The sequence below is a fragment of the Galeopterus variegatus genome, unplaced genomic scaffold (assembly GCF_000696425.1).
Source record: "Galeopterus variegatus unplaced genomic scaffold, G_variegatus-3.0.2 Scaffold7293, whole genome shotgun sequence".
In the NCBI taxonomy this organism is placed as follows: Eukaryota; Metazoa; Chordata; class Mammalia; order Dermoptera; family Cynocephalidae; genus Galeopterus; species Galeopterus variegatus.
Window position 1 is genome coordinate 4,059 of NW_007733404.1, and position 25,082 is coordinate 29,140.

The following is a 25,082-nucleotide window of genomic DNA, read 5'->3' on the forward strand; positions in this document are numbered from 1 at the left end:
ACCCGGGGCCTTGGTGTTATCAGCACCGCACTCTACCGAGTGAGCCACGGGCCAGCCCCACCAAGCAAAAATTTTGATGTGCCCTTAGTCTTTTGCCAAGGGTAATAGACCAAATTTGGTCTGCTCTTTAATTTATAGGGGGAAAACAAACTGTATTACTGTGAGTTCTCCAAGTAGTTCAAAAAACTTAAGTTAGAAAAATTAGGGATAATAAGTGCAATGCTTATTATTTTACGTGCTGAAGAGTTTGCATTTTCAGATTTTTTTTTTTCCCCAGAAGGTCATGAACATAATCTAAGCAGGGAAGATTTTGTTTTATGTCTGCCTGAGCTCTCTGAGCAAAGATGTGGTACAAGGCTTATTTTTAAGGGAACTGCTTTATATTTTATAGCACTTTATTTTTTCAAAGTGCTTTCATATACAAGACAGGCTGAGGGCAGTCGGTCAGGTAATTCAACAAAGGGTTTTCAGACAGCAAGTTATTTAACACAGAAATAACAGAAGATTGTTTTTCTGGGATCTTTTCTTGTCCCAGCTTGGGCCTCTGATGTCACCCCACCTCTTCCATATCAAGGTTCTCACCCCAGCATATGCTGAAACTTGACTCATCTGGTTTGACAAAAATTGCTTCCTTGTGGCTTTGTAGTTATTTATTTGAGCTTTAAAAGAAGTGTCATGCCTAGGGTCAGGCAGCTGGTCACCCAGGTAGATTGGACAACTACCCTGACTCATGTTCATCTGCTCCAAGTTATGTCATAGAACAAAACAACACTTAGCAAGTTCCTACAAAGCTAACAAAGGAAGCAAAGCTACAATGTGTCATTATCACAGTTACCAGAAGTTTGGGGGATATGTTTGGTTAATCTTCCCATTGTGGAGTTTTTAGGGTGGCGATGGCAGTTGTGTGTGGTGATTGTTGTTTGGCAAGAATTGAAATTGGAGGCATCTGGCATCCTGATTGCTTATTCCAACAAATGATATAAACAAGGGCATGTTTGTGAAAGAATCTGGGTGGGGACAGCATTTTTTTCTTTAATCTCTTGATCTGTATCAAGTTGTGTCTTTTAGAAGAAGAGAGGAAAAGAGTAGCAAAAAGACACAAATACAAATTTATAGGTATCACCAACTAAGTTTGTTCAAACTAGTTTGCCAAAGTTTCAATAAGTAATAATTATTGAGTGTTTACTGTGTACCCCGCTAAGCATTTCACATGCTTTATCTCACTTAATCTTCACAATAACCCAATGAATAGTTATCACTGTAATCACCACTGACCAAGATCTCACTGGTAGTAATGTCAGAGCCAAGGTTTGAGCCCAAGAGGAGTCCATGTTGTAATCACTGAACAATTGGCTTTCTACCCTGCTTTAAAATATTGCCAGTCTGGCTTTTTTTCTAGAACGGTGGGTGGCCAATTTGCCTCCACAATCCAGACATGATTTCAGCACTAAACTGAAATACTCCAACCTATACAAAATTACTTACATTCCCGCATGAAACTATCGCCCAAGTAATACCAGTTTACACCTGGCAGAAGACATGAATTTGAGGTGCAAGGTTGGGGGAAGCTTGTTTGCTTACATCCTGAAGCACGCCTGCAACAAGAGCTGAACAGGCTTGACTGCACAGAGCGCCTCCTGGGACTGGTTATTTACATTAACCAATGTCGCAACTTCTCCCGGAGATAGGTGCTGCCAAGAACCCTAGAGGAAGTAAACCGCTTTATCTTTTGCACGCACACGAAGTCTTCAGACAGCCTGGGTGGGTGTGACTCCCAGGAGCTAATCGTCCCGTCCAGGTGCAAATCTGGACCAGTGTTTATGTGGAGGTGTAGACACTAATGTAGATGACGTGGCTGGTCGCTGATGTGAGTGGAAAAGCCCACTAGCAAAGCTGTCGGTTCGGTCGTCTCTGTATGTGTGCACGGTGTGACGGGGGGCACCAAGTTTAGATTACCCCGTCTATATCCGGGGGTGTGCAGGTACTAAAAGTTCCACACGCGGCCGGGCAGCTTGCAGCATCGACCACGTTGGTAAATCCAGGGAACTGAGGTGGTCTATTCATCGCTCCTCTAGTGCACCCGCGGGCGGCTTCGCCCCGCCCCGAGCGCCCCAGGCCCCGCCCCCTGCGCCTCTAGGCCCCGCCCCCAGCGCCGGCCTCCAGCGGCACTGCTGCCCCGGTTCCGTAAACACTTCTCGCTCCGCCCCTAGCAGTCCTGGACCGCACCACTCGCAGCGCGCGGTGGGGTCCGTTTTCTCTCGGATCAGAAATACCCTCAAACCCAAGCCGTTTTCGGCCTCTCTGATTGAACATGAGGAAAACTGTTTCCCTAGTAGGTGGAATCTGTGAGAAGTCAGCTACCCGAGCCTGAAGTGTTCTGGATCCCCCAGCTCCGCCTCGCCGTCGCCCCCTCCACCCCGCTCGCCGGTTATGTGATGGCCGCTCCATGGCTGCCTCCCTAGAGTCCCTCAGAGCCCTTTAAATACCGCGTGGGGAGACGGAGGAGTTGGGGGGTTTGGGGACTGGTGAGTTTTCGGGGAGGCTGTGCTGTGCTCGGTGAGGTGACACCTAGACACCCCCGATCTGGGGTGACTCGCCTTTCTCCTCCTGCCTCCGCGCCGGACCGGGTGTGTATCCATCCCGGGGGAGGGGTCGCCGGTTCCGTGGGGACGGGCCAGGGTGGGCGGAGGGACACCTCTCCCCTGGAAAGCCAAGGGCCCCCAGAGTCCCATCTCGGAACTCCGTTCCGGGACAGTGGAGTCGGGGGCGATCAAGCCCGGCTTCTTGCTCCCCTCCCTCCCCGCCGTCCTCTTGTTTGACCTCGGGCTGCTGTCCAGTGTGGGAGCGGGGCGCGGGCGCCGAGTGGCCGCGGCGGGTGTCGGGGGCGACGGGGTCGTGGCAGCCGAGCCTCTGTTTACATCTTGCTGGGCGAGTGCCAGCGGCCGCGCTGGGCCCCAGGAGGGACAACCCCTTCCCCGCGCCCCCCGGCCAGGCTGGAGGGGGGACTGAGCCGGGGTGGGGAGCAGACAGGGCCCGCAGCGTGTGTTTGAGCTCGATTGCCAGGGTTTCCCTGGCATTCGCTGTGCCTCTGCCGTCCCCTCCCCCCAGGGTTTGTTTTGACAGGAAGCGTGGTGCTCCTGGAGGGAGGGGCGGCCGCAGGACGTGGGCGAGGGGTGAGCGGACTCCTCCACGTGACCCTCGGTTAGGTGGAAGAGGCGGGAAGTGCCGATCAGGGCTGGGCTCGAACCCTTGTCCTCTCTGCGATGGCTTGTGCTTCCCAAAGCTGCTACTCTGGGCGGCACCACTGGTGGTAACAGCGATGATTTGAGGTGGCACGTGGATGAATATAGTTATATGTTCTCCTTAGTATTAGGAAAAAGAGTCCCATTAATCGAGCGACTTCACATCATACAAAGTTCTCTTTTAACATAAATGTATTAAATGCAAAAATCTAGTCAAGATAAAGTGCTAACTAAATTACAGTGTAGGTGGGGATGAAGACGTGGAAACAGTCGTGGAGAGGTATTCAAATGACTGAAGTTTGGGAAATATTATCTTAGATGGTTGTCCTGCTAACCGTTGTCCTTGTCCCCAGTGGACCCCTCAGCTCCTATGGTCTCCAGTCCAGTCGGAGACCTTGCTCTTTCCACCTGCCAACGGATAATGATGTTATCTCAGTGGTTCCCACTGGAGGAGGCTCTCTGCCTGTCACCCTTTCTCCTTGCCTCTAGGGATTTCATACATCACCCTGGCAGCCAGTGAAGGTGCCTGACTTGAAGTGGCCCAGGGCTGAACTGTACCCAGTCATGTGTGGAAGCAGCTTCAATGCCATTTTGAGAGGGGTTGGGGGCCCCAGATGGGGAAGCTCAGGTACAAAGGGAGGGAGGAGAGTGCTTTCAAGTGTGAAAATACCTAGAAACCCTTCTCCCTGGTGCTGTAATGCCATATGTACCACGGACATCTGCTTTCTAGACAGTGACTGGCTTGTTGACTTTTTTCTAGCTCTTTGTTGGTTCTAATTTGGTGAAGACAAGTATTGTGCAGCTGAAAGATGCAGGCACCTATCGCTCTGCTGTATGGTTTTTGCCTTGCTGCAGATGAATTACTTTTTAGTGCAACTACTTGGGACTGGTTTTAAAGCAGCATTTTGCAGAAGATGGAAATTTTCCATATCATTTGCAATTTTTTTTCTCCAGAGATCAGTCTTAGTCTTTTGATCCCTTGCTCTTTACTACATATATGCAAATGCTTGGCCTTGCACCTGACCTCGATCTGGTCTTGCAGGAGGTGCTCATTAGATATTTTTTGAACTTTCTCTTTTCTATGACCTAACCTCGAATGTATGGGTTCCATTTCTCAGGATAATCAAGAGGTGTGCAGTTAACCTCTTGGATAATATTTGGGCTTTAACTAGGGAATTTGCAGTGCATAAAGAATGGCTCCATGATAAAGGATGTTTAGTCACTCTAGTGGGGTGGTAGAGAGTTATTTTGGACAGTATCTCTCGGTGATGCCCTTCATAGTATAGCACGTGAGCAGCCATCTCAAGGTAAGGTCAGCTTGCTGCCACATGTGCAAGTGTGCATGTGGTAATGGGTAGATCGATTTGGCAGAGGAGAAGTGGAAAGAATGACCAGCATACCAAATTTTCTTCAGCTGTCCTAGAAGGGTAGAGAGTGTGGACTTTTGAGATCCACTGCCTAGATTTGAGTTGTGCCTCTACACTGCTGGGAACCCATGGGCAAGTAATGCAACCTCTCTGAACCTGAGGTTTTTATTATAAAATGGAGATAACAATAATACCTTAACTAACAACATTATAATGAGGATTTAAGGAGATAAAATATTTAAAGCATTCATAAAAATTATTGAGTGCTTATTATTGAGGTCATAATAAGCACTCAGTGACTGTTAGCTCTAATTGTTATTATTTGCTATCAGTAAATATTAGGAGGGTGGAAAGACACAATGCAAAAGTTTCTTTAAACTCTTGGAACTGAGTCTTTGCTAGTTTGAATTATTGGTGCCTTGGAAATGTGTTGAGATAGGCACTGGGAATTAGAGAAGGGAGACATAGTTTCTTCACATAGCAGCTTAAAATTTAGTAAGGAGACAGATATACAGACAACTATAGTACTACTTTAAGTTGCTGCATAATGGGAATATGAGCAATGTGAGTGAGGCAGAAAAGGAAAACTCAACTAGTCTTATGAATAGGAGTGTGGTTTAATTTGTTCACGCAATGATATTTATTGAGCTTCTGCTCTATCCCAGGCAGTGTTCTAAGCTCTAAATGGCTAATTTAAATGCAGTGAGTGGGGGTATCAGGGAATGGGTCACCTTGAAGTTGCAACATGAAATTTCAAATCTGAATGACAAGGAACCAGCCATGTAGAGATCAGGGAGAGGGACATTCCAGGGGGAGAGAATAGCAGGTGCGAATGCCCCAAAGTAGGAAGTTTGGCATGTCTGAGGAACCCAAAGGAGGCTGTTGTGTCTGTATTAAGAAGGGTTAGTAGGAGAGTGGTACAGAATGAGGTGGGTAGAGGGCTGACCAGTTAGCTCAGTTGGTGAGACCGTGGTGCTGATAACCCCAAGGTCCAGGGTTCCATCCCTCTACCAGTCAGTCATCAAACAAACAAAACAAAGTAGACAGAATGAGGGGGGCAGAGGCCAGATAACAGAGGGTTGTAAACCACAGCCAAGAGACTTCTTAGGAAAGGGAAAACCACCTGGGGGCGAACTCTTAAAATGGATGGTTTACTTTGCCTCTTCTGGAGGGCTCTGGCTTATTTCCTGTTTTATTCTCTAGGATACTGGAACAAGTTTGATTGTCATTCATTCATCCATTCATGTATTCAACAATAAATATTTAAGTACCTGCTGCATTACAGTCATTGGCCTCAGAAGGAATGACATAATTTTGTATTTGTCAGGAAGCATTATGAAATGATGGAACAACACAATCAAAAATGTGAATATGACAGTACTTCATTTTCTTTGAATAGTGACCCAATGAGTGTTGGAGGCTTTGCCTGGAGTTATCTTCTGTCTTTACGTTTGACTTTATCTTTGACCAGTGAGTAAACCCTCCAGTTAGAATGAGATGTGGTGTTCCTGAAAAATTGTTTGATTTATTTGAGTTGCAATGGTGAAGGTTATGTAGATCTAAATTTGTGGGTATGAGAAGTATTACCTTTCTTAAAGAAATAGCCTGGTTTAATTATCAGTGTGTTTTTTTTTTCTTTTAAAAGGATGACCGGTAAGGGGATCTTAACCCTTGACTTGGTGTTATCAGCATCACGCTCACCCAGTGAGCTAACCGGCCATCCCTATATGGGATCCGAACCCACGGCCTTGGTGTTATCAGCACCACACTCTCCCGAGTGAGCCATGGGCCGGCCCAATTATCAGAGAGAGAATCCAAAATAGTTTTAAAACCACTCTAATTACCCTCAATGCCTTTTGAGTCAAGTAGCTTTGCCCCCAGATGACCCATATGGAAACCCAAGACCAAGAAAGGTAACAGCAGGTGTGAAGGAACCTGCAGAAGACTGTTTACACTGTGGGCCATTTGCTTTTGGATTTTGTATTTCAAGCAAATGCAAGAGTTATGTCCTAAATTAATTACCAGCGCTGTTTAACTGTAGGAGAACATGCTTTTATCATCCTGGGATAAAACCGTTTTTCCCTCTAGAGTTTTTAATGCTTGAGATATTAACAAACAAATAAAAGCAAATAATAATAGCAAACATCTGTATCTTGTTTACTCTCTGTCAAACACTGTTCCAAGTATCCTATGTATGTTGACTAAATGAAATGTCACACCAACCCTTTTAGTTAGGTATTATTAGTATACCTATATGAGGAAACAAGCAATTTCTTTTTTTTTTTTTCCTTTTTGTCTTTTTTACTGACCAGTAACGGGATTGCAACCCTCGGTGTTGCGCCCATACCAGGGACTGGCAATGGGATCACACCCCTCGGTGTTGCGCCCGTACCATACTCAGCCAGTGAGCGGGAACCGGTCTCCACATGGGATCCGAACCCTCGGCGGGAGCACCGCAGCACTCCCAAGTGGCGCACTCTCCAGTGCGCCACCGGGCCAGCCCCAAGCAATTTCTTACTAGAGTAATAATGAGCATTTTGGCTTTAAAGATAGGCTTCTGCTTGGATACAATAAGGCCTGGTTGTAATGTGGAGACTTCTGCCAACTAAACAAGAATTTCTAAACATTTCGAAGCTTTGAAATTTTCTGTCGCATCCCCTATGCCAGGAACTCTACCTCCAGTTGGCAGAAAGTGTAGTTGTACATTATTAAACATGCCTGTCATAAGCACATTTAATTTCCCAGAACTTCTAGTAATGCCTCATGGAACTTTGGGTTTGGAGCATCTTAGCAATTCCTAGCTGAAAGAAACCTAATAATTGGCCCAACTCTCTCAGAAACCTGAGGTGAAGAGAATAGATGTGATGTGCATAAAGTCACATAGCTAATTGATGATGGACTCAGGCCCCAAACCCTGAACTCCTAACTCCTAATACAGAGCTTTTTATTTCTTAAATATTTGTGCTCTTCCTTATTAAACACAATTAAGAAATCTAACTGTGCTATTCAGCTGGAGTAGAAAAATGAAATGGACAACTATACCTATTAACCTAGTTCATAAATTCCCGTTGATGAAAGCTTTTATTCACTTTTACATGGAAAAAAACAGCCAGAGACCCTGCTCATTTGAGGCAGCTATGGTGGAGAAAAATTAAGAGCAGAGCAAACATAGCACAGTTGCTACATTACAGGGGAATGACTGAAAAAAATAATAAAGTGGCAACAAACTTTAAGATATTCAAATAAGATTGTGACAAGGACCTGAGGATTTTGAATTTTAAATCTAATAAGGTAGGCTTAGGGTATAGATTCTCTTCTTTAGGGCTTGAACTTTGGTAATACCAGGCCTGTAAACCTGTAGAGATAACAGTTTGCCAGTGTTCTGGTTGAAGCTGTACCAAATGGGATTCAATGATTCTGATTTAGCTGACACAGAATGAATACTTGTCATGTACTTGGCACTGGCAGTAGACACACTCTCTGCCTTATTAAGGAGGTTTGGAAGTAGCCCTGGGTAGAAAATAGCTGTGCAAGGGACTAAGCGCTCTTGTGGAGATGCAGGAGATGTGTTGCAAGATGTGTAGAGGAGAGCCATTAATTCTGGCCAGAAGGGAGAGGGAAGACTTCCTGGACAGGTTAGCATTTTCCAGAAGTGTCATCAATAGGATGTAAAATGTTGGCAAAGAAAGCAAGCGAGCTCTAGCTTCCCCTAGGGAAGGGTGAGCATTCCATTTAGGATTTGGGATTTGGAGGCAGTGAAAGGGTTAGAGCAGCCCCTTTTCTATGTCCTTTCTCCCCTTCCCCTGAGCAGATTGAAATGAAAGCTCAGGTAGAATCTAGTTTTCATGCGGTCACCACTAGATGCAAGGGTTCAGGGCTATTTTATAGCTGTAGTCATTGTGGTTGGCTTTGGGATTCCAGGATAAGGGGAGTATGTCTGCCCTTTAGTCTGCAGAGGCAGGCTCCATGTTAGTGGTTTTCTGTTTGCCAAAGTGGTGGGCTGGGCAGGGGTGCATTTCTGTGAGTGGTGGAACTGAGGTAAGTTGTTCAGGTGAGGCAGGTATAAGTGCCCTTGGCCTTTGACACTTACTAAATCCCTCTTAGGCTCATCCTTGTCCTTGTTACCACCCAAAGAATAAAAAATGGCTCTATTTCTCTCAACAAAGGCTAGATCCTCCCCTTAGTCCCTAACCTGCCTCTACGTTCTTGTGCTTTCTCAGCGATACCTTGTTTTCCCTTTTGTTATCTGGCACACACTGTTGTAGGTAACTGGACTTGAGAACCATGAGAGTAGGGCCCTGTCTATTTTATTCACTGTTACTTTTCCCAGTGCCTGGTGCACAGTAGGTACTCAATTAATATTAACGGAATCATTGAAGAAAACTGTACAGGCATTTCCAGGCACACTGTGTATAGTTGAGGTTTTACATTTTGGCAGCTTTAAAAGTATGGCATTCCTCATCACTGGGCTCGTTCAGGTTTAAGGGGACTCAGTGAACTCTTCCTGTCGTTATTGTCCGTCCAGGATTAGAGGTGTCTTTCTCCTTGGGCCCTGGTTTCCCTTCAGTGTCAGCTGACACCACACTCATAGGGCCAGCTCTCTCACAGGACTGGCTGGTGCTTCTGGGCCCAGGCCTGGGCATCCTTTGTGCCCACGATCTCCTTTCTGGGTTGTGCCCAGGCTTGACTGCCCTTCCCTGGGATACTGTCTGATGTCCCAGAAACAGCACTGGATGTAAAGTCGAGGGACTGGTTTTATGGCATAGTAAGTCCCATGTCCCTCTGAATCTCTTCCCCCCACCTGTGAATCAGGATTTTATGTGATTGTGTGCTCATAGGGTTGTTAGGGGTACTTTGTAAATTGTCAGTTGCAAACCAGATATGAGATCTTACTCTTCATATCATGGCAGTGTATGTGAAAAAGGAGAAGAAGCTAAAGACTTGCCAGGCAGAGATTTTAATCAGTCTTCCTCTTTCCCCAAGAGACTCACAGAGACCATAAAGAGGCCAATTTCTAAAATATTTTATTTAACACAAAGTAATAGGAACAATAACAGCTAACATCTGAGTGCTGTGCCACATACTATAATAAGATTAATCCTATTCAATCTTCAAGCAACCCTATGAGGTCAGTCTTTCAGTCCAGTTTCACTGATGGGGTAGGTTAAGTGACCTCCCCAAGGTCACGTTGCAAAAGAAAGAATGAGCAGGCTGACCCCAGAGGCCTACACTCTTACCTTCCCATGTTTTAGTGGCCCAGGAGGAGAATGTGTTCTGTATATTTTAAGGATCTGTCATAGCTTAGAGCTGTTTCATATTCGCACTGGTTATGTCCTGAATAAGCTCACATCTGTGGCCACGGAATCCCTTTTCTGACAGGCAATCTTGATAGCCTAGTGATAGTCTGGCCAGGGTGCTGGGGGAAGGATGAGGTAGTCTAGGAGCCTTTCCAGTGCTGTGACACTTATCGGCACGGTTGTCTACACTGGAAGAAGCATAGGCACTGTCAGTGGAAGTACCACAGAATGTTGACACGGGGTCTGTCTGTCTGTCTGTGCAGGTACCATCTCTTTATCTACACTCAAGTGAAACAAAATGCCCTTCAATGGTGAGAAGCAGTGTGTGGGTGAGGACCAGCCAAGTGATTCAGACTCTTCGCGGTTTTCTGAAAGCATGGCCTCGCTCAGTGACTATGAGTGTTCCAGGCAGAGCTTTACAAGCGACTCCTCCAGCAAATCCAGCTCTCCTGCTTGTGAGCCAACGTGGGAGCAAGGGCTGGGGCTGGTGGGGGTGCTTCTAGACGTGTGTTGGATCTGAAAACTCAGAAATGAGTGAGAGCAAAACAGACTTCCCTTCCTTTCTAGAGGGTCATAGTACTGTAGAGGCACTGCAGCTATTTTGTGCACGTTGTCAGAAATAAATAGCCACTAAAGTTTACAACCTACTGATTTTTATTTTGATCCCTGTCTCTGATATGGTTTGGTTGGACCATAAATCAGGTCCCTAACCTCATCTGTCTTTTCTCTCAAAAGGCAGAAAGCCACTCCTTGCAGTTACTTCTTGGACCCCGTCAAAGATAAATTCAGATTGGTCTTTTCTGATTCTTTCTTCTTTACGTTGAAGGAAACTTGCCCTGGTTGAGGGGTCAGGCAGGAAGTGAAATAATCTAATGAGTTTCCTGCTGATTTCAAAAACTGTTTTGTGCAAATCACCCCAGAAAGGTGCCCATGAGAATTACTATATTAGGGTGTGAGAATGAGTTAAGAGTGGCCACAGCAAAGGGAGACATCTTTTTCCTTTTTTGTGTGTGGAAACTAAAGATGTGTAAGACAGGCGTGGTTTTTTTAGTTGTTATTGTTAGTTTTTTAATTGGCATTTTGTTTAAGATGTATAATACCTTAAACTGACAAAACAAATACAGGAAAAAGCAACTAATGTTTAATATGATCAGATGCCCACTTTAAAAAGTTTGTGTTTATGTTCTTATTTTTTAAGAACTTGAAAAATACGTAAGTATAGAGAAAAGAAAACATTGCCTATAACATTACCCAAAGATAACAGTTGGCAGTGCTTTGCCACATCTTTATTCTTCACATAGACATATGTGTGTATATATGTGTGAATGCTTTTCACTTAGTATTATAACTAAAACATTTGCTCATGATTATATATTTTTAAAACATTGTTTTTAGGACTACTACTCCTTCACCAAGTGAAGATACCATACATATACTTAAGCATTAATTTATCATTGGACATTTAGTTTTCTTTTTTTTAATTTATTTTATTTTGCTGTTATAAATAGTCCTTTGTGAACATCTTGCATAAACCCTTTCTGAAAATTCTTTTAAGTATCACTGGATTATTGGACCAAAGAGTATAGAAATTTTTAAGGAGACTCTTGAAGCAGAGTTTGCAAAAAAATTAACAGCAGCCACCCCAGGTCTCTGTCACTTTTCTCACTGTTTGTGCTATATATATGGGGTTGCTGGGCTGAGCCCGTGGCGCACTCGGGAGAGAGTGCAGCAGCGCTCCTGCCGCGGGTTCAGATCCTATATAGGGATGGCCGGTGCACTCACAGTGCTCACTGGCTGAGTGCGGTGCGGCCGGTCTCAAAAAGGACAAAAAAAAAAAATATATATATATATATATGGGGTTGCTGCATCTGACAACACTGTACCTAGGCTTCCTAAGGAAGGGTTAGCTAGTTCTGTTTATCATCTTTCTTTCTTCTCCCCCTCCCTGCCTCCTTCTTTTCCTACCCCTCCCCTGCCCTCTTTTTCTTTTAAAAAAATTAGGTAGCAGAGTATTGCCTGTCAGTGCTGATGTTTGAGGTCATGATTTTTAATTAACAGAAGCTAAGATTTCCAACAGTGATTTTTTTTAAAGACATGATTTATTGGAATAATTTCTTAATATAATCTTTAGGAATAATTCATATTCTTTATTTACTCCTTCCTATTGAGAAGTAGATTATCCAGCATCTCAGATTTATTTAATTTTCTTGAGTTATATACATTTATTGAGTTCTTACTGTGATTTTCTATACTTAAATTATCTCACTTAATCACCTCAGGCCAGCCCTGTGAGGAAGTAGGCTATACATTAATGAAGTCAAATAATAACTACCAGCTGACAAAACTTAGAATCGAACCTAAGCATTATATTATACTGCATAAACTTTTAGAAATTATAGTTTTAAAAATTAGTTATTTCATATTGAGTCTACTTAAATTAGTGAGAATTCTGAATTATAGAATAAGAAATAGTCATCAATTTCCTGTATAATACATGTAATAAATGCAGGTATCAATAGACACTAAAAAATGAAGTGACTTAATTTTAAAAAGTATTTGATAAGGATCAGCCTGTGGCTCACCTGGGAGAGTGTGGTGCTGATAACACCAAGGCCAAGGGTTTGGATCCCTATGTAGGGATGGCCAGTTAGCTCACTTGGGAGAGCGTGGTGCTGAAAACACCAAGTCAAGGGTTAAAATCCTCTTACCAGTCATTTAAAAAAAAAAATAAAGCAACTTATAGTAGGCCTATATTAATAAGATTGTCGCGGGGCCAGCCCGGTGGTGCACTGGATAAGTGCGCCGCTTGGGAAGCGCGGCGGCGCTCCCGCCCGAGGGTTCGGATCCCACATACAGACCGGTTCCCGCTCACTGGCTGAGCGAGGCGCGGGAGCAACGCCGAGGGTTGCAGTCCCGTTGCCGGTCCCCGGTCCGGTGCGGGGGCAACACTGAGGGTTGCGATCCGTTGCCGGACACGGAAAAAGACAAAAGACAAAAAAAAAAAAGATTGTCTCAGAAACATTTGAGAATTTATTATCAAATACAGTAACTGAAGCTTTCAAAGGAGTTCTTAAATTTTTGAAGTCTATTAAAATAGCAGGGGAATCAACCTATTTTGTTATACATGTATATTCTCCTAACTTGTAAAACTCTGAAATATACTCAACACTGGAATAAATTAAACCTTGTCTGCATCAGGAGGCTTCATTGGATGACAACTTCTCTTCTACAACATTAACTGGCTTTGGTTTTCTTCCAGCAACAAGCCCTCCCAGGGTTGTAACATTTGATGAAGTGATGGCTACAGCAAGGAACTTATCAAACATGACTCTTGCTCATGAAATTGCTGTAAATGAGAACTTCCAATTGAAACAAGATGCTGTCCCAGAGAACAGGTAACCTGGAGGCATTTGTTGTATATAAACCATGCTGAAGATTCTGTGTGTGTGTGTGTGTGTGTGTGTGTGTGTGTGTGTGTGTGTGTGTGTGTGTGTATGGTATACACATGTATTTGCATTGATTCCTGGAAGTCCTTGTGTAATATCCACAGAGAGTAATATTCTTTAGTTCTCTAACAAACATATTCATTTTTTAAAAATTCCTCTAATGTACATTTTACCCATAATCTTTAGAACTCAGCTTATATGTCACTTCCTGAGGGAAGCTTTTCCTGACATGCCTGGACTCACTACACTACAATTAATTCCCTTACTAAAGACTCCTGTGGCCCCTACTACCTCCCCTTTGGTAATAGGTCTTATAGTTTTATGTTTAGTGTCTGTCCTCCCCACTTGACCAAAAGCACCATTAGTGGAGAAACTATGTATTGTTTACATCTCTATCCTTATTGCATAGCGTAATGCCTAATATATAGTACATGCTCAAGAAATATTTGCAACTGATTCATTAAAAACTGATATTTGGGTTGTAAAGGATAAATAAATGAAGCTGAACTGCCAAAGTGCTAAGAATAGGTAATCCAGAAACATCCAGAGGGAGGAATCATAGCTGCAAGGGGCACTTCCTGGTTAAGTGCACCTCCCAGGACCTCTAGTTAGAGCCACACCCCTATGTCCAACTTCAGCCTCTCTGGCATCAGTGGCTCACAACTTCCCTGGGATGAAGAGGAGAAAAGACTTGAGACCATTATTACAGATAAATCACCTTTGGAGGCAAAGTTGGCTCATGGATTGAATTTTCAAACTCACAGTGCCAAGTATAAATCCTGAGGCATTCTATCAATTAAGACAACTTATAATATTTGATCCCATTTAGAACTTTTTTGTTTGTTTTAAAGCAGGAAGATAAAGCATAATCATTTTCCCTTTTTAAAATGTGGATTGTAGGTCCTCCTGGGGATATCGTTAATATAATAATATTTTTTAAGATTACTATCTAAAGTAGACGTGTCTGTTTGGTTTTCTTTGGTAACTGTGTTTTGTCATTATCCTTTATATCAACTGTACTGCTACATTCCTAGGCTAGGCCACCATCGTCTCTGACCTGGACTCTTTCAGTCCTAACTGATTGTCCTGTGTCCATTCTTAGCTCTCCACAGGCCATCCTCTATATCTTCACAGTACCCAAAATGATCTTTCTAAAGGATAAATCAGATTAGATCATTTCTTTGCTTAAAACCCTTCGGTGGTTTTCTATGACACACAGAATAAAATCCAGACTCTTTATTGTAGCCTGGAAGGCCCTATTTCTCTGACCCCATCTCTTAGTACTTTCCCTCCCACTTGCTATGTTTCAGCCTTTCCTTCCTGATCTAGGAGAGATCCTAACTCTGCATTTTGTGCCTTGCACATGAGTACTTTTATGCTATGGAAAATGTTAGTCTTTCTTTCCTTCATTTTCTGCCACAACTAGAAACTGTGAGCAAGGGAAACAAAATGCAGAGTTAGGATGCATTATCTCTATTTAAAAATGAAATAGCATATTATTTGCTGCTGATTTTGAGATGATGCTCCACAGTGACCAAGTTTTCCATTTTGAAAATATGGCCGACTCTGATATTTTATCAAATATCTTTGGGGAAAAATTTTGATAAAACTAGTCAGGTTTCTGACACCCAGTAGGAATACTTATAAATGAGTCGGTTGATCGTAAAATTGAAGAGCTAAAAAGTACCTTGCAGGCTTTAGGAAAACTTAAATTTAAATTCTAATGCTCCTTAGGGAGCTATAAAATTGTTTTAGCTCATTCCTTGTTGGTCCATTCAAGCAAGTATGTGTGGCTTGTACAGTCGAGTGCAAGTTTGTCCCAATGATGTTTGCCTTTCTCATTGTTCTGGAGTTGCCCAGGAGAGTCTCAAACATTGCAAATGGCATTCATGTTGAATAATCCTGCTCAGGCAACTAGAATAAGTTTTAATATTTAATGTTGCTGAGTAGAATATAATAATTGCAGTTGCAGAAACAATTTTAACTCTTCAGAAAATTAATTTCCATCTCTCATGGCATTATTATATACTTACCTATTTGTACTTTAAAAAATTAGGAGATATGCTTTACTATCAAATTATTACTTCATTTACCATGCATTCATTGGACACTCACTATGTGCCAGGCACTGTGCTAGGCACAATGGCAGGTACGTAGATGAAGGAGTTACGGCCTCTGCCTGTAGAGCTTGGTATAGCACTGTGGGGAAGGAGACCTATCAGTAACTACAGTGCAGGGAAATATGTGGTTTTCTAAAGGCTGTTGCAAAATGGTGTGGGAGTTCAATAGGGATGTATATTTTAATGTGCACCTATTTTAGGGCATTGACATAAGTGATGAAGCAAGGTGGCCACATATTCTATTGTGAGCTCTTCCTAGGAAGGTTCCTATTTTGGCAGTTCAGTCTGGCTAACTTTAAATGGGACATCTAAGCTGAAGTTGGCAGGCATTCAAATGCATGTCTCCTTGGGGCCAATCTGTTCTGTCCCATGCCATGAACTTCAGCTGTTGAGAAAGAGCAACTTTACTGTCTCATTCCAAAAATCTAGAACAAGTCTAAAGATCTGTGTAGAAGAGTAGCAAAGTAAATTATGTTATCTCTGTAAGACAGAATTCTATGAGTTATTGAAAGCTATAGTAAGGAAGCATTTTAAAACTTTAGGGGGAAAACCTAGGACAGAATATTAAGTGAAAAAAAGTATATAATACTGTATTTGCTGGGTACTTTTAACTGTTGAAATAATGCATTGAACAAGGGAAATATGTCAAAAGATTAATACTGGGATTAAAGGAAATTTTTATGCTCTGTTTTTCTGCATTTTCTAAGATTTATACAATGAACATATTTCTTTTACAATCAAGAAAAATAATGCTTATTTTAAAAAACAGTCCATCTCATTGCTGTAGCTTGGCAGGTCAAGTGAAGCACATTGTTCACCAGGCCTTCTGGGATGTCTTGGAATCAGAACTAAATGCTGAGCCTCCTGAGTATGATCATGCCATCAAACTGTTTGAAGAAATCAGAGAGGCAAGTTGATTTCATTTATATTAATTAATGTCTTAGCCCATTCCTGCTACTATAACAGAATACCATAAACTGGGTGGCTTATAAACAATAGAAACTATTTCTCATAGTTCTGGAAGCTGGAAAGTCCAAGATCAAGGCACCAGCAGATTCGGTGGCTGGTGAGGGCCTGCTTCCTGGTTCCTAGATGACACCTTCTCACAGTGTCCTCACATGGTGGAAGGAGCAAGGGAACTTTCTAGGGTCTCTTTTATAAGGACACTAATCCCATTCACGAGGGCTCCGCCTTCATAATCTAATCACCTCCCATAGGATCCACCACCTAATACTATCCCATTGGGGATTGGATTTCAACACATGAATTTGAGGGGGACACAAACATTGAGACTATAGTAATTAGTTGCAGTTTTTTCCCCCAAAGACTGTTTCATATCCCTTAGTATTGGCCACTCTTTGAAAAACTCATCAAGTTCAATCACTGGTGAGGTTTTCCCCTGAACCTCCTGGAGTGGGATGGAAGGTGGGAAAATAGGGCAGTGGACAGAGCTCAGCTTACAGCAGAGAGTATTGGCTAAGAGCATGGACTTCAGAGTTAGACCTGGTTTATCAATGGGCTATCTCTCTTTAAGTCTCAGTTTCCTGAATAATTATAGGGTGGTTATAAGAATTAAATGAGATGACAGTTGTAATTACCATTAATGCTATGACGTAGTTACTGCTGTTATTCTTTTTTTTTTTTTTTTTTTTTTTTATTTTTCTAGCTTTTACTTTTTTTTTAAAAAAACCAAGTTCCTTGCTCTCTTTAAGTCTCAGTTTCCTGAATAATTATAGGGTGGTTATAAGAATTAAATGAGATGACAGTTGTAATTACCATTAATGCTATGACGTAGTTACTGCTGTTTTTTTTTTTTTTTTTTTTTTTTTTTTTGTATCTGTCTAGCTGTTACTCTTATTTTAAAGAAACCAAGTTCCTTGACTGCTGCAGGGTCACACAGCTTTGAGGGGTGGAGAGGGATTTGAACTGAGCCACTCTGTCTCAGAGCCTGTACTCTTAACCATGTGCTGTGTGGATAGGCCCAGTTTCTATTATGTACTGAATACTCATATGATATGTAATATTTTATGTGTAAAATATATTACACTTAATAGACCCCATGAGGTGTTTTCATCTACCCTTTTTTGAAAGAGTCCTTTTGGAGCCATAATCTGTAACTTGTTCTTTCTTCTCTGCACTATTTATCTGTAGACCTCTTGAAGTGCTTTCAGTAATATTGCTTCCTTGCTAGTTGTTTTTATTCTGACAGGATCAGCAATTTCCCATAGTCGGGACAATTTAATTCAGAAGATAGAACTCTTTTTAGACACTGGAGTGCTTCTCTGACATTCCACCCAGTTGGTGTCAATATCTGTAACATCCAGGGCACTAAAATATGGATAGGGAGCTTGGTCATATAGATACTGAAATGACAAAGTGACAACCTTTATTCATGTAATAATGCTGTTCATTTTTCTTTCTTTCCCTGTGTAGACTCTTCTCTCTTTTCTGACTCCTGGTGGCAACCGGCTTCACAACCAGATCTGTGAAGTTTTGGACACAGACCTCATTAGGCAGCAGGCTGAACACAGTGCTGTTGACATCCAAGGCCTGGCCAACTATGTCATCAGTACTATGGGAAAGCTATGTGCTCCTGTGCGAGATAATGATATCAGAGAGTTAAAGGCTACTGGCAACATCGTGGAGGTGCTGAGGTTAGCATTTTTGCTGCTTGCATTTTCTTAAAGTATCTTCGAGTTCATTCAAAAGGGAAGTGTGGACATTTGGAAACACAGGTAATAACTGGTCTCCGAAAAGAATTTTTTACCCTGGAAGAAAACCAAATAAGCAGGGAGCAAGTCAATCATTTATGGTGTGCATTGAGTTTTCAGGTAGAATGATGTAAGTTGGCATGTGGTGGGTCCTGGGAATGCAGTGATGAAAAAGACAGATATAATCCCTGACCACAGGGATTTTATACACAAATGGGGAGACAGACCTTGAACTATTTTTTTTTTTGTCCTTTTTGAGACTGGCCGCACCACGCTCAGCCAGTGAGCGCTGTGAGCTCACCGGTCATCCCTATATAGGATCTGAACCCGCGGCGGGAGCGCTGCTGCGCTCCCAGCGCCGCACTCTCCCAAGTGCGCCACGGGCTCGGCCCAGACCTTGAATTATTGATTACAATTGTGGTAAGTGCTGCAGAAGGGGAAGTAGAAGATCTAATAGAGCACGAGGACCTAATCTATTCAAGGATTTAGGAAGGCTTCTTTATTAGTTAGGGTCACTAGCCTTTAGAACACATAAACCCTGAATTGTCAGTGATCTAACCAATCAAAGTTTGCTTCTCACTCATGCCACAGTCCAATTCAGAGGTTCTTGGTAGGCAGCCTTCTACATATCTTTCAGGGACCCAAGTTTCTTCTGTCCTTGGCTCTACCCTCACCCAGGTCTTAGATAAAGTCCTCTCCTTTCAGCTGTGGAATGGGAAAGAGACCATGGGGAAGGTATACCCAATGTGAAACCACCTCAACCCAGAAATGACACATTCCCTGGACCATGACTAACCACATAGTCCCACCTTAATTGAAGAGGTCTGGGAAAAGTAGTTGCTATCTGTAAACACATTTTGTAGCCACAAATCTGCACTGTGGAGAGGGAGCATGGGCCTTTGGCAGTCAGCTAGGCATCTCTGCTGCAGCTTCCCTGCGGAAGTGAGGTGTGCTTTATTTTAAATCATGAGAGTCTCATCTGGCTGTGTAGACAGTAACTTCTTTGTGATCCCAGAGGAAGGAAGAGCCTACAACAGTTTTTCCATTGAGGAAACTTTTCTCTTTTTGTGTGTATAGCCATATTGAGAATTGAGTTTTATGTAATAGTTTTGGAAAGGTAGGAGAAGGAAACTGGTCTGCATGTAGTGGGTAACTTACTTTGTGACCTTGGGCAAGTTCATAGCCTCTCAATGTGGTACTTTCCTTGTCTGTAAAGTGGGCTTTATGTATACTTAGTGTTGTGCTCAGCTCCAGCAGGTTGTGATTCTTCAATTATGGGATCCTTGCTTCCGATTATCTTATTACCCACGTGACATCAAGTCTCTGGTGTTCATCTTAGTCATTTATTGAGTGCCTACTGGGTGTCACTGCCCCCTGCACGTTACATTCATTATCTCATTGTCTGTTCACAACATCCCTCCAAGATTAATGTTGTCCTCTTCTTTTACAGATGAGGAAACTGAGGCTCAGGACAGTGAGTAACTTGCACATGGCCACAGATCTGGTCAGTTGCAAAGCTGGATTTGAGTACAGGGCTATCCAACTTTAAAAGAAAGTATTTTTCCTTGGTGCTTTACTGTCCTGTCCTTTCTTTATTTCATTTATTTTTTTTTTCTTTCTTATTCCCTTAGGAATACACTGTGTTTAGACCCCTTAAAATTTCAGGGGCTTTTGGGCCGGCCCAGTGGCACACTGGAGAGTGCGCCGCTTGGGAGTGTGCCGGCGCTCCCGCCGAGGGTTCGGATCCCATGTGGAGACTGGTTCCCGCTCACTGGCTGAGTGTGGTGCGGGCGCAACACCGAGGGTTGCAATCCCGTTGCCGGTCCCCAGTACGGGCGCGATCCCGTTACCGGTCAGTAAAAAAAGACAAAAAGGAAAAAAAAAAAAATTTCAGGGGCTTTCAAACGAAGCTTCATTCTTGATTTTTTAAGACTAATTTTTTATGCTTCTTAGTGTCTTTCTATCAGTTTATGATAGGACATAATGGATCAGCTGGAGGTATTATGTCTGCTAAAGTAGATACTCTTGAGATCTGTGGAAGATCACATTTTGAATACACATGTATGACCTTCTATGAAAAGTGACCTTGCCAAATGGCGACTGGAATTTCAAAATCATTTTGGGAATGTTTATCTTTTCTACTCTGTCACATAGATAATAGTTAATAATTTCAACCTAAGTTCTTTATAACTTTTCTAACTATTCTAATTCTAAAATTTTTAGACAAATATTTCATGTCCTGGACCTCATGAAAATGGACATGGCCAATTTTACGATTAGGAGTCTTAGACCACACCTTCAACGCCAGTTGGTGGAATATGAGAGAACTAAGTTCCAGGAAATTTTAGAAGAAACTCCAAGTAAGTATGATATGATATAATGTGTATTTATATTGCAATTGGGTAAAAATATGATACTTTACTTTTTGACATCTTATGTAGTGTCACTAAAAAATTTTGGCCTTTCTGTTAAACATTTATTTTTTACCTTCTAAAATTGACATCTCAAACTTATAGCTGTTTCCACCGTCCCAGGAACTGGGCTAAACACTATTTATTTCTTCATTCATTCACGAAATATTTATTGAGTACTTGTTGTGTTCCAGACACTGCTTAGGTGCTGTGGATTCTGCAGTGAACAAAACAATAAAGTTGCAGGTCCCCAAGGAGCTGACATTCTAGGAGGCACGATAAATAAACAAACATATATTGTTGATGTACTGTTAAGTGCCATGAAGAAAAATAGGATAAAGGGACAGACAATAATGGGGCAGGAGTGAGGACGGGGGGCGGGGGGGGGGAGTTTCTAGATGGGATAGACTGGGAAGGCCTCTCTAATTAGTAACATTGAGCAGGTTTGCAAAGAAATGAGGAAAGGGCATGTGCAGATCTGGGGGAAAGAACATTCTAGACAGAGGGAGCTGCAAGCACAAAGACCCTGAAGTAGAAACTTGCTTGTGGGGGCCGGCCCGGTGGCACACTGCTACAGTGCACCGCTTGGGAGCGCGGCTGCGCTCCCGCTGAGGGTTCGGATTCCACATACAGACCGGCCGCTCACTGGCTGAGCGAGGTGCGGGCTCAACGCCGAGGGTTGCGATCCCGATGCTGGTCCCGGTCCGGTACGGGCGCGACACTGAGGGTTGCGATCCGTTGCCGGTCACGAAAAAAGACAAAAAGGAAAAAAAAAAAAAGAAAGAAACTTGCTTGTGAAACAAGCAAACAGAAGGCAGACATTGCAGCTGGAGCAGAGTAGGTAAGGGGAGAGTGGTAGGAGATGAGGCTGAGAGGTAGACAAAGGCAGGTCACATAGAATCTTGTTAGTAAATGGGAGGAGTTTAGATTTCATTCCAAGTGCAGTGGGATGTCATTGGACAGTTTCGAGCAGGGAAGCAACGTCTGATCTTTGTTTTTGAAGAGTAGTCTGGTTCCTGGGTAGAGAATAGATTGTACAGGAGCAAAGAGGGAAGCTGAGATAACAATTAAGTGGTATTACAGGTAAGAAATGGTGGCATGTTCCAGATGGTAGTGGTGGAAGTAGTGAGAAGAGGTCACATTCTGGATGTATTTTGGAGGTGGAGCAACAAGATTTGCTGAAAGTTGAATGAGGGAAAAAAGAGAGGAGTTGAGGATGACTGTAAGACTTTTGGTCTGAACTGGGTGAATGGTGATGCATTTTAGTGGGGTTGGGGAGATAAGGAGAGAGAAGGTTGGGAGATGATATGGAACCAAGAGTTCAGTTTTGGATGTTTGAATTTTGAGATTTTGGTTGACATCAACATGGAGATGTCAGGTAAGTTGTTTAGATATGAGACTAGAGTTCAGGAAAATAATGGGAACTATGGATATATATTTGGGAATCATCAATATATTTATAGTATATAAAGTCAGGGAACTGGATAGCAGTTAACACTTATAAAGTGCTCATTACATTTTAAGCACTTTATCCGTATTAACTAATTTAATCTTTATAATTGCAGGAAGATACCCTCCATTTTATGGATGAGAAAAAAATGGAGGCACAGAGAGGTTAAATCTCTTGCCTCCATAACACAGCTTGTAAGGTAAAGAGCTGGGACTCACGCAGGCAGTCTGGCTCCACAGTCCATGCTCTTATCCACTGTATTACACTGAGTGAAACTACCTTTAGAGTGAGTGTAGATACCAAAAGATACTGACTTGGGACACTCCAGCATTTAGAGGTCAAGATGAGGAGGAGGATCTATCAATAGAGAGACTGTGAAGGGGTAGCCAGAGAGGTAGTATGAAAGTCAGGAGAGGATGGTGTCCTGTAAGATACGTGAAGAAAGTGTTTGGAGGAAGGCGTGATTGGATGGGACAAGTGCTACTAAGTGGTCAAGAAAGATGAAGGTCAAGACTTGACCTTTGGATTTGACTGCATGAAGATTGTTGGTAATCTTGATGGGAGCAAGTTTCAGTGGACTCGTGGGCATTAAAACCAGACTGGAGGGGGCTCAGGGAAGAATGGGTATAGAGGAAATATATTGCCTCATTGAATCCTTATGATTACCAGTTACCCAGTGAGGTAGGTACTGTTATCGTCTTCATTTTACAGATGTTGCATGGCCAGCAAGAAGCTGACTCACTGCTCATTGGCATACCCTTGACACCAGCCTCTGATTTAATTAACCACAATTGAAGGTTGAGTTAGGTGATCCATTTCCTTCTCCCTCTGCCCTCTTCCCTGACCCAAGGACTGAGCTTTTCTGTCAAAATAGTCAACATAATAGCCTATGTAAACAAAGCAAAACTTTTAAAGGGGCTCCTGCAGGCTGGAGCGCATCCAGGGGAGAGTGTATGCATAGGTCATGAGGGACGACATGAGGAACAGTTGATGAAGCTGAGCATGTTTTGCTTGATGACAAGGAGACTCAGGTGGGCTGTGCACCGCCCTCCCTGTTGACAGAGATTCCAAGACTTTAGTTAAGCTCTGTAGAGCAGACTAGGACCCATGGGAGGGAAGCAGCAGACATCCAGTTTTGACCTTCCTAACAGCTGGAGCTGTTTTAACTTTGGAATGGGCCTATTACTAGTAGTAGTCAGTGCTAGCTAACATTTTGTTTGACAACTTATTTATTTATTTATTTGGTGGCTGATTGGTACAGAGACTGAGCCCAGAACCTTTGTCTTATCAGCACCATGCTCTAACCAACTGAGTTAACCAGCCCATGTTTGAGCACTTACTACATGCCAAGTCCATCCTATGTGCCAAACTCTTTACATTTATTAGTTCTTTCAAGCCGCATAATAGCCCTATGAGACTTGTACTGTTATCACCCCCTATTTACAAATGAGAAAACTGAGGTTAAGTTACTTGCCCTAGGTGACTGTTAGTAAGTGGTAGAGCCTAGAAAACCCAGATATATCTCTTCCTCAAAGCATGTGAATTTAGGGGGTGTGAGACCAGTCTGTGGTGCTGGGCTTCCAGGAGCTGCTGCTGCAGGAGGTATTGCTGGTGCAGGGCCTGAGATGCCACGTGTAGAAAATGTAGTCCAGGAGTGCGCGCTGACCAGAGAGGCGCCCCCTGCAGAGGCCCAAGACCCGTAATGACCACATGCCCTGAGGCGCCAATGGACCGAGCAAGTAGGCCTCACCACCTCCGGTCCCCATCCACAGCCTGGGTGAGTGTGTGCTGACCAGAGAGGTGACCCCCGGAGAGGCCCGAGACCTGAGACCTGCAGCGACCACATGCCCCAAGGCACCAGCACGACTGAGAAGGTATGTGTCGCCGCCATCAGACCCCATCCCCAGCCTGGGCAAGTGGGCACCGACCAGAGAGGCCCAAACCTTCTGCCCACAGGCACCGTGCCAAATTAGCAGTCCCGGCAGGATCCTAGCCAGACAATAGTGTCAAACCAGTGGACTGTGAAATCCCTTGCCACAATGACAAAACACCAAAGGAAAGATACCAGAAATATGAAAAACCAAGAAAGTACACCACCAAAGGATAATAACTCTCAAGCTCTAGATGCTATAGAACAATAAGCCCTTGGAATGTCTGACAAGGAATTTCGAGTGATAATTCTAAGGAAACTAAATGAGATACAAGAAAACTTAGCTAGACAACACGATGAAATGAGGAAAAGTATACAGGACCTGAAAGAAGAAATGTACAAGGAAATCAATGCCCTGAAAAAGAATGTAGAAGACCTTGCCGAGCTGAAGAAATCATTCAACCAAATAAAAAACACAGCAGAGAGTTTAACCAGCAGCCTTGCAGAAGCAGAAGAGAGAACTTCTGACCTTGAAGATGGGATGTTTGAAGTAACACAGGCAGACAAAAAAAAGAAAAAATTAAAAACATTGAGGAAAATCTAAGAGAGATATCAGACAACCTTAAGTGCTCAAATATCTGAGTCATGGATATTCCAGAAGGGGAGGAAAAAGGAGATTGCATTAAAAACATATTCAACAAAATAGTGGCAGAAAACTTCCCAGGTATAGGAAAAGACACAGATCTTCAGATTCAGGAAGCTCAAAGATACCCAAACTGTATTCAACCCAAAAAGGTCTTCTCCAAAACATGTTATAGTCAAATTGGCAAAATTCAAAGACAAAGAAAGAATCTTAAAAGCTGCAAGAAAGAAGCATCAAGTCACCTATAAGAGTGCCCCAATCAGACTAACATGAGACTTCATCACAAACCCTAAAAGCCAGAAAGGAATGGGATGATATATTCAAAATACTAAAAGACAGAGATTGCCAGCCAAGAATACTTCACCCCGTAAGGCTATCCTTCCAAAATGAAGGGCAAATAGTATATTTCTCAGACAAACAAAAACTGGGAGTTTATTACCACACAACCACCCTAACAAGAAATTCTCAAGGGAGTACTGGGTTTGGTATCTGAAAAATAACTACCACTGCCATAAAAACCCAAGA

The 25,082-nt window shown here is 42.9% G+C and overlaps 1 protein-coding gene across 1 annotated transcript in view; it reads left to right on the top strand.

The window, feature by feature from the left end:
• Nucleotides 1-2,519: 2,519 nt before the first annotated feature.
• TCP11L2 (t-complex 11, testis-specific-like 2) overlaps nucleotides 2,520-25,082 on the top strand; it is a 50,296-nt gene continuing 27,733 nt past the window's right edge. Inside the window, exons 1-6 of the mRNA XM_008591796.1 lie at nucleotides 2,520-2,627; nucleotides 10,170-10,361; nucleotides 13,166-13,301; nucleotides 16,260-16,380; nucleotides 17,906-18,126; nucleotides 20,407-20,543. Coding sequence (XP_008590018.1) covers nucleotides 10,205-10,361; nucleotides 13,166-13,301; nucleotides 16,260-16,380; nucleotides 17,906-18,126; nucleotides 20,407-20,543 — 772 coding nt within the window. The 5' untranslated portion in view covers nucleotides 2,520-2,627; nucleotides 10,170-10,204. The remainder of the gene's footprint in view (nucleotides 2,628-10,169; nucleotides 10,362-13,165; nucleotides 13,302-16,259; nucleotides 16,381-17,905; nucleotides 18,127-20,406; nucleotides 20,544-25,082) is intronic.